This window comes from Beta vulgaris, chromosome 8, assembly GCF_026745355.1.
Source record: "Beta vulgaris subsp. vulgaris cultivar EL10 chromosome 8, EL10.2, whole genome shotgun sequence".
Classification (NCBI taxonomy): Eukaryota; Viridiplantae; Streptophyta; class Magnoliopsida; order Caryophyllales; family Amaranthaceae; genus Beta; species Beta vulgaris.
Window position 1 is genome coordinate 57,522,832 of NC_079209.1, and position 9,831 is coordinate 57,532,662.

Genomic DNA, 9,831 nt, shown 5'->3' on the forward strand with positions numbered 1-9,831 from the left:
AAAATATCACCCGCATCCATGATCACTCGCTTCATCCGCCACCCATTTTTCATCCGCTAAATAAAAACGGGTGAATCTGGTGATGGATGATCCATCATCCATTTCCATCCCTAATTGCATGAAGAATATTTAAGATCATGGGTTATTAGTAGCATATACATTGATATGCTAGATTGGTAAAACTATTCATATTTTATTATCCGACTCAATCCTACTTATGTTGTTCTTGAGCTTTTGTAATTTCAGTAGCAGAATTAATCAAAATAGACCCAATTTCATCTAAAATATCTAGAATTTTCCTCTAGGTTATCTTCACACAGGATCACTTACTTAAAGGTCCAATAAATCTCAACCCCCGCCTAATCTATACAAATATATTAAAAGGCGTGTGAAAACAATAAATTGTGCCACGTGGCGCTCTCCCTAGAGAGTTTTAGTTCATGTAATTCATGTACAATAAAAAAAAATTAAGAAATTGCATAGTGTAGGGTTTGATCTCGAGATCTTAAGTATACATACTAAAATTTTAACCACTACGCTAAGTTGTATTTAGTGTTATTATCATAAAGTATTATATTAATAAATGAAATTATTTTTTACCCAGGACATAATTCCGACCTAATAACTAGTTACTTAGGGAAGAGATGGATACTTTTGAACTGTAGTATAATGAAAAATAAAGGACGCTTATAATTTGAAAGTTACACAAGTTAGAGTGATGAATATAGAAAGGACTAAGGTAATGAGACTCAATTATTACGTATCAGAAGCATGAAGGTTCTAGATACAAGTATACAACTAACCACTAACCAGAAGAGTCAAACTTAGGTGGATCCACTGCTGATACATCACTTGATTAAATCAACAAATAAATAAAAGCTTTAACAATATTTGCAGAAAAAGTCGAAAATCAAAAATAATGTGGAGAAAATTAAAGATTGGCAAAAACATTATTTTGTCAGTAATGTGAATGGAGTAGAGTTAAGCTGGCCAGCCTGGTTCCTTCAACTCCCACATGCATACAAAATTCCCGTAGTGATGTTTTCATTCTTTTTTTCTTTTCTTCTTTTACAAATTTTTGTGTATGTCTTTATTGATATCTCTTTCTTTTACTGATTTTATACATCCAATTTACAAAATAATTTCCATTTATAGGTTCTTATATGCAGCCCTAAGGGCTGCATTTAGCTTTTTCCAAATGATATTACAAAAACAAAATTCTAAAAAAGGCTCGAATTTTATCAAGCTAGGATCAATGGTAAAAGTTTCGAGCCAAAGTTAATTAATCAAATTAAAATTCAATTTGATGTAACTTGATAGAGTATAGATCTATTCATGAGGCCTCAACCATTAGTTTAAGCTTTTGTTTGAGTTGGTCCCTTGACATGGTATCAGAGCCAGTATGACAAAAAGGTTACGGGTTCGAATCTCATCAACCCCTCCTTTCTCAGTGGAATATTTAATGTCAGGTATGAGGGAGGCATGTGATACATCCACACTTCAAGCCCAAAGAGTTCTTGTGTGATGGGAATCTGATACCATGTCAAAGGATCAACTCAACCAAAAGCTTAAACTAATGATTGAGGCCTTAGGAATAGATCTATACTCTATCATAACTAAAGCATAATACATGCCTTCACATTCCCTTACATTATGTATAGATATACATGAAGAATACGAGAGTATGTATGCACATATTGGGATGTACAATGCAAGTTTTACTTTTGTAGTGGAAGGGAAAAAGATCAAATATAGGAAATTTTCACCTCATAAAACTTTAATTGATAAGAATTAAACTGGTGATCGATCTCAACATCACAAGGTAAACCTAGTCTACCTAGTACCTATCAAGTAGCAACTACTTACAATAGTCAATATATTACATCAAGTACTACTTAATTTTATAGTTAATAATATTATAATAGTCAACTATGCAATATAATTTCTATGATATGTCCTATCTTATTTTTGAATTTAGATGGGAATAAACTAGTACATGATGTAAATATGATAGAGAAATTATTCTCTTGCGATGGACAAAAGTAATATAAAATTTGTGATTTACTACTTAATTTTATAGTCAATAATACTATAATAGTCAACAAACAATATAAATTTCTATGGTATCTCCTATTTTATTTTTGGATTTGAACGGGTATAAACTAGAACATGATGTAAATGCAATAGAGAAATTATTATCTTGAATGGACAAAAGTAATATAAAAATTGTGATTTACTACTTAATTTTACAATCAATAATATTACTATAATCAACTATATAATATAATTTCTATGATATCTCCTATTTTATTTTTGGATTTGAACGGGTATAAACTAGTACATGATGTAATTGCGATAGAGAAATTATTCTCCTGGGATGGACAAAATTAATATAAAATTTGTGATTTACTACTTAATTTTATAGTCAATAATACTATGATAGTCAACACACAATATAAATTTCTATGGTATCTCCTATTTTATTTTTGGATTTGAACGGTATAAACTAGAACATGATGTAAATGTGATAGAGAAATTATTATCTTGAATGGACAAAAGTAATATAAAAATTGTGATTTACTACTTAATTTTACAATCAATAATATTACACTATATAATATAATTTCTATGATATCTCCTATTTTATCATTGGATTTGAACGGGTATAAACAAGTACATGATGTAATTGCGATAGAGAAATTATTCTCCTGGAATGGACAAAAGTAATTTAAAATTTGTGATTTACTACTTAATTTTATAGTCAATAATACTATAATAGTCAACACACAATATAAATTTCTATGATATCTCCTATTTTATTTTTGGATTTGAACGGGTATAAACTAGTACATGACGTAATTGCGATAGAGAAATTATTCTCCTGAGATGGACAAAAATAATATAAAATTTGTGATTTACCACTTAATTTTATAGTCAATAATACTACAATAATCAACTACTACACAATATAATTTCTACGGTATCTCCTATTTTATTTTTGAATTTAAACGGATATAAAATAGTACATGTCGTAAATGCCATAGAGAAATTATTCTCCTACGATAGACAAAAGTAATACTTATAAAATTTGTAAAATTTGTGATTTATTGCCATCTTCTTTCTCATATTTCAAGTAGCAAAAGGTGGGAGACAAGGAAATCAAAAGATGATGCAAGCACACTTTGAACATTAACATGTACTATCAACTATAGAAACAATAAAAATAAAATCTAAGAATAATGTTGGTGAATATGATTTATTTAATGACATTATTAAAACATTACTTACTGGCAGATTCATACAGTAGACCTGAAAAATTATAATTAAAAGATTGCACTAGTTTAATCAATTAACATAGCATGAACTGGAAAGAACATATGCCCCAATTGCAATTGACAAAGGACAAATATTCTGAGGATAAAATGCTATTTAATTAGAAAAGAATTAAATAAACAAAGATGAAATTAAAATCCCACCAATCAGAGTACACCCACCACCAAATGGTCAAAAGCCAAATTCCAATAAGCTCATGGAATCCCTAACCTCTTTACATGAAACAAACCATAAAATCCCACCAATTTCTTGTCCCTCTAAAAACCATTTCACACTTGTAACAATGACCCAATTTCTTGGGACCAATAACCAAAAAAAATAGAATTTAACCTCAAAAAAAAAAAAAAAAAAAAAAAACTATTGTTCTCTCCAATCTATCCTCATCTCCACATTCACCTGCGCAATTTATACACTTAATTACTTCAAGATTATGTAAAATAATTGATCAAAGAGATGAAATGTCCATTATTTCCTTAGCTCAAGGAGTAACAGAAGAAGGCGGGGTCCGGGATTCCATAGGTGGGGTCTGGCCATCGGACCCTTTAGACGGGTCATCTGACGATTGTCGAATCCCATCATCGGTGTTACTTTCGCCTCGATTCATATCCTCAATCATCCGGAGTGCCTCAGGCATTGAGGGCCGTTGATCAGGTACTGTTGACACACATGTCATTGCAATCTGTAAGAGTTGTACCATTTCCTCTTCTATATTATGGTACCTCATAAGTTCAACATCAAAAACTTCGGCAGTCCATTCTTCACGTACAACTGATTGTACCCATCTAGGAAGATCAATGCCATCGTCTCCTAAAGAGGCTTGGTTCGGGGATTTTCCTGTAAGGAGTTCTAAAAGGAGGACACCAAAGCTGTATACATCGGATTTGAATGTGGGTTTTCGGGTTTCTACCACTTCTGGAGCTCGGTATCCAGCAATGCGGTTGTTGTTGGAGGTAGAATTAGTGGCGAATAGAGGGGAGAGGCCAAAGTCCGATACTGCAGGGTCTTGGTTGGAATGTAGGAGGATATTGGACGATTTTATGTTGCCATGAACGAGGTTGTTTGATACATGAAGGTAAGTAAGGCCTCGAGCAGTGCCAAGGGCTATCCTCATGCGGTTGTCCCAGTCTAGTGATGTTCGGCCTGCACCTCTGCTACCTGCATTTTCACAAACCATATTATAGTCTTTCTGCTCCTTCATACCAATGATATGCTTCTCGTTAACACGCTCTATCTGATCAAAGATTTATAGAAGTGACTTGCAGCATAGTCAAGAGTATATAGGCAACTGCTAGCTTGCAGCAAATTTCTTAGACAAGATTAATTGGTTTTCCCTACAAACATGTTACATTGTTACCCCAAAATACTAGTTTTCCTAGAAGAATGTTTGATGAATAAAATTGATTTCATTGTTTAAGATGGAATGAGATCCTCTCCATTTATGGTCCATTTCCTAAATGAACGACCGAGGAGTGAGGATTCATGTAGGGGGAAAACAGGATAAGGGGTGAGATTCTATTTTCCTTATAATAGCACATAGGTGTCATAAACATCGGAAAAGAACAAAAGAAAATAGAGGGAAATCTAATTCGTTCGAGATGACAATGGCAGAATCCAAATCTTCTATTGACGCATTAATATTCCACATTTGTGTCAATCCAAATTTTGATGTGTATTTTCAAATAATTTTTCATAAGAATATCTAATCAGAGATATTGATTTCAAATACCGCAAATCAAAAGAGCGACATACAAGTGATACATAAAACGTGAGAAACAGGATTAGTTTTCGCCATAGCATGTATTTGACAGTTTCCATTTAAAAACCTCAAGTAACAATTCAGTTGAGAAAAGAATCAAGGATCATAGGCAACATGAGAACTTCTTGTTCCTTGGTGACAAGAAGATGAGACGATATAAATGCATGCCATTCTCACTTGCCACTTTTACTTTCTAACAAACAAGAGCTTGTTTGGTTAACCTTCAAATACATGGGAAATTAGAATTCTTAGGAAAAAGTGGAATTTCCCATGTTCAACCAAACAAAAAAAGTACTTCCTAGTAAATGAAATTTCATACGCAATGCAAATTCAAGGGAAGCTATACTTCCCAACTTCAACCAAACGACCTCTTACTAACATTAAACAATAAGAACTTCTCCATTATTAAAAACAACAAACTATACTTTCGGTTGTCATTAACCATACAAATACTGTTGTCCCACCTTTTAAAAAACCAACAATGCCAAAAGTGTCACATTATTTACCAGTAAACAGTTGGCTAAAGCTGAATTATACTCACTCATATCAAGACCATTAATCAACTTTCTCCACAGAAAAAGAGAGCACCCTAGGATTGCCTTAACACATGCTTTAGAAAAAAAGGAATACCCCCCAAAAAAAGAAAAAAAAAAGCTACTAACTTTAAAAATTAAAAAATTGTGAAAAGTCTAAATTACCCTCTGAGAATAGGATTCACGGAATGTCAGAATCATACGATGAGCAATCATTCTGAACACTCCCCCAAAGTGATTTTTGAGTTGTGATGAAAATTTGTAGAATCAACTCTTTTTTTTTTCTTTTTCTTTTTGTAATGCTCATTTTTTTTTTTTCCTTTTTTGTGTAATCTCTTTAGGTTCAAAAAATGCAAGAGACATGTAGCATAATAACAGAGTGGCTAAACTCTAATCATTAAAAAGTAGATACCTAAGTGGCTAAGTCACAAGGAGTTTGTCGGTGATTAAAATCATGAAAGTGTATGTTGTAATCTTGGTCCCAACTCCCACCTTTGTTTTCTAATAACTCTTTTTTCGAGTAAAAGTTTCACCTATATACTGTCCGTTTAAAAATAATTGCACCATTTTTATTTTGTATACTATTCACATTTTACCTTCAGATTGTTTTTCGTGATTTATATTTTAGAAAAAACATATTCGTGTAAGGTCTTGTTAAATTTGTCTCAATATAAACTTTTAAAAATCATACATCCACATATACATGAAAATTACAAATGGTATAATTATTTCTAAACGAAAAAAGTATATTTTTTTCCTTTCCTAAGGAAAAATAATTCATTCTTTCACTGTTGTCCAGCTCAATTTTACTCTATCAAGTACTAGTGACTAGTGTGCTAGAAGCGGCCAAAATAAGCAACAAATCTATCAACTACATCCACCCACCACCCAAAAAAAATTCAATTTATCAAATAAAAATTACAAGAAAATAGTGAATTCAATTACTATGATCAAGCAATTGTACTCCAAACAACAATTTATATCAACAATTAAAGAAAAACCATATGTTATCTAATTGACGCGTAATTTTGTCATAAATTCCTAAACTGATACCATTTTAGCTATTTAGCGCTGCATGTATCAAAACCCATAACTAATAACTAGTGTTTAATCATAGCCTATGCACAAACAAAAAATTGAACAATGTACATAATAAGCAGAAGAGAATTCATACCGTGCAAAAGAGCAGACAAGCTACCAGCTGACATATAATCATACACCAACAATTTCTCATCTTTAGAGAAATAAAATGCTCTCAAAGGTACAACATTCTCATGCTTACATTTCCCCAAAGCTTCCAATTGTGTCTCAAATTCTTTCTTCCCAGCCACAACATCTTTAAGCCTCTTAACAACCACCGTCGTCCCTTCTTCAAGAACCGCCTTGTAGCTCGTGCCAACACTCCCTTTACCAAGTACTTCCGCAGAAGCTCGCAACAGATCTTCGAGATCAAAGCTATATGAACCTCCATTAACGAACACTAATTTATTTCTTTCTCCGCCTTCAGGGCCAGTTCCGCTAGTGAGGTCGTCTTTAGAAGACGACGTCCCAGCTTCACCTCCAAGACCTACTGCCCTGGAACCTGCTACTGCAGCGGTCCCTTTTAGAGCAGCGGCCTTGGATGTATTATTACCATCTCTACTTCCATTCCACTTCTTTCTCAACAAACATAAGATGAGACACAACAACAATGATAGAAATACTACTCCTGCTGCAACTGATATTGCAATAATAGCTCCTTTTGATAACTTCTTTTTGTTGCTGACTTCAGCAGGTGAGGAAGGAACAACCTCTACTGGAGAAGGAGATGGAGATGGGAAAAACGATGAGTTACACGGCGAGAGTGGTCCGCCACATAACTCCAAGTTCCCGACAAAAGAAGATTGTGGGAACTTGGAGAGAGTTTGTGGGATTGTTCCATTAAGATTATTATTTGATACATTGAAATCGATCAAGTTTTCGTTAATACTAGGGAGCGAACCAGAGAAATTATTATTCTGCAAAAACAACCCATTCAAAAGAGTCAAATTATTCAGCGCAAAAGGTATTTCACCGGATAAATTATTATTCGACAAATCAAGACGAGTTAACCGAGTTAACTGAGTCAAACTCGCCGGAAACTCGCCGGATAAACTATTACCACCGATGTAAATCGCGCGTAAAAAAGTGAGGTTTGAGAAATCAGAGGGGAGATTTCCAGTAAGACTATTGGAATGAATACTTAATACACGGAGCTCTGAGAGCCGTCCGATTGTGTTTTCAGGGATGGGTCCCACTAATCCAACGGCTGGAAGACGAAGACTGTAGATATGAGTTTGAGCCGCGTTACACTGGATTCCAACCCAGTTGCAAGCTGAGTCAGATGAGTTCCATTGTAAGCGTGACGCGTGTGGGACTTGGTTGATGAATGATTGAAGTGCTTGTTTCTCCTGAGTTGGCTCCGAGTTGGATCGATGACTCAGTAATGTAAAAACTAAAACTAGTACTAATGTTAATAACACTCTCATTTTCTTTTTTGTTTAGAGATAGAGAGAGAATTAGGGTGTGTTTGTTTGGGGTGGAAATTTTAGGAGTGTTTTTGTCTTGTTTTTCTCCGGTGAGAAGAAAAACCCATTAGTGTAGGGAGGAGAGAGAAAGTGATTGTGAGTGAGTGATGTGAGGAGTAGAAGAGTGGGGTTTTTTTTTGAGGGGGAGATCACGAGAAGAAGAAAGAAGGTAGAGGAGAGAGAAAAGAAAGGGAGGAAATTGTTGTTAAGGTCATTTGCTTTGCTGGATGTCAAGTGAGGTACTTGTACTTTTTGTTGTAGTAGATGTTCATGTTGTTAGTAGAGTATTATTAGGTTTGGAATTTTGAAAATGAAATATGAGGGGTATTGTTATTGGATATTTAGTTGTAATGTTACTAAGTTGTTGTGAGTTGTGACTTTACCAAGCTTAATAGGGCGCGTGTAGTTTGAGCAAGTGATTTTAGGGTGATTATTACTAGGGTAAGTGGACTTGTGACGGAAAATCGAACTAACTGAATTGAATTGAGAAAAAGTGTAAAAGAATAGGGTCTAATTATAGTGGATTTGGTTGGATAAATTTTTTTCCCTAAGATGAGTGGTTTTTTCATTTTCCTTTGTTTAGTTTGTAAAGGGTGAAAAGCATTATTTCAAATGGTGAAAAATATTTTAATTCTCACGGCCTGTTTGGTTAGTGGTCATAAATAGTGGTAATGGTAGTGATATTTAGTGTAAATTTGTAAGGAAGTTCTCATGAGAATGAAACTTTGTCACAAAATATTGGTTTTCCTTTCTAAATTTCTATTACCACCCAATACCACATTCCCAAGTGGTATGGATAGTAATGAGATTATAGGAAGGAATTGAATATCTTGGAATGAAGTAGCATTACCATAGGTAATAACATTGGATTACCAAGCTAGTGGAAAGGAGAGAGCCTTCCAACCTTAAGGTTGGGGGTTCAATCCCCACTAGGGGCACTTTGAGAGTAGGATTTCCCTTATCATCCCCATCTCTCAAAGTGTCTGGCCCATTAGGACCCGAGTGGAGTCCAAGCCGCTTCTTCTTACCAAAAAAAAAAAGGTAATAATATTGGATTTGTAGTACAAATTTACACTATAATGCATTATCATTTCCATCTTTATGGCTTCTTATCAAACAGACAGTCAAGGGAAGGGAAACATATACTTTTAGCCTTATTATTCACCTTCCTCTATCGGCAATCACACTACATTATATACTCCCTCTGTTTTTTATCGTTCTCACTTAGAATCTTGACACTATTCATATTTAGAGAGAATTTTCTCAATTTGTTTCAATTTATAAGAAAATATATAGTCATGTGGGGTCTTGTTTGATTTGTGTCAATTAGTACATTATTAATATTCAATCGTTATAATTTTTACTAATATATAATGAAAGATATTTAAATTCAAAGATGTGTATTGGGAGATGTGCATAGGAAAGTGAGAAAGGTAAAAAAAAAAAAAAAAAAACAGGGAGTACTTCATTTACTACAATTTGTAGCTTTTTTATTGCTCATTACTCATTAGAAAAACTATAAAAGAGCAACAATCGCAAAAGTTTTAAATAAGCAAATGAATAAAAAATTGTCTTGGATGTAGTGTGCCATACACAATTACACATAGTATACCTAGATATATAGTGATGAACTCCTTCATTTACTCCTTATTTTTTCATGCGA

The 9,831-nt window shown here is 33.7% G+C and overlaps 1 protein-coding gene across 1 annotated transcript; it reads right to left on the minus strand.

Annotated features, from left to right (window-relative positions):
* Positions 1 to 3,444: 3,444 nt before the first annotated feature.
* On the minus strand, positions 3,445 to 8,465 carry LOC104902126 (probable inactive receptor kinase At2g26730). Its single transcript, XM_010689814.4, has 2 exons — positions 6,797 to 8,465; positions 3,445 to 4,488 (listed from the first exon to the last, which is right to left on the minus strand). Exons 1-2 carry the CDS (start codon positions 8,127 to 8,129, stop codon positions 3,812 to 3,814), a joined length of 2,010 nt encoding a protein of 669 aa, XP_010688116.2. The 5' UTR covers positions 8,130 to 8,465; the 3' UTR covers positions 3,445 to 3,811.
* Positions 8,466 to 9,831: the final 1,366 nt, after the last annotated feature.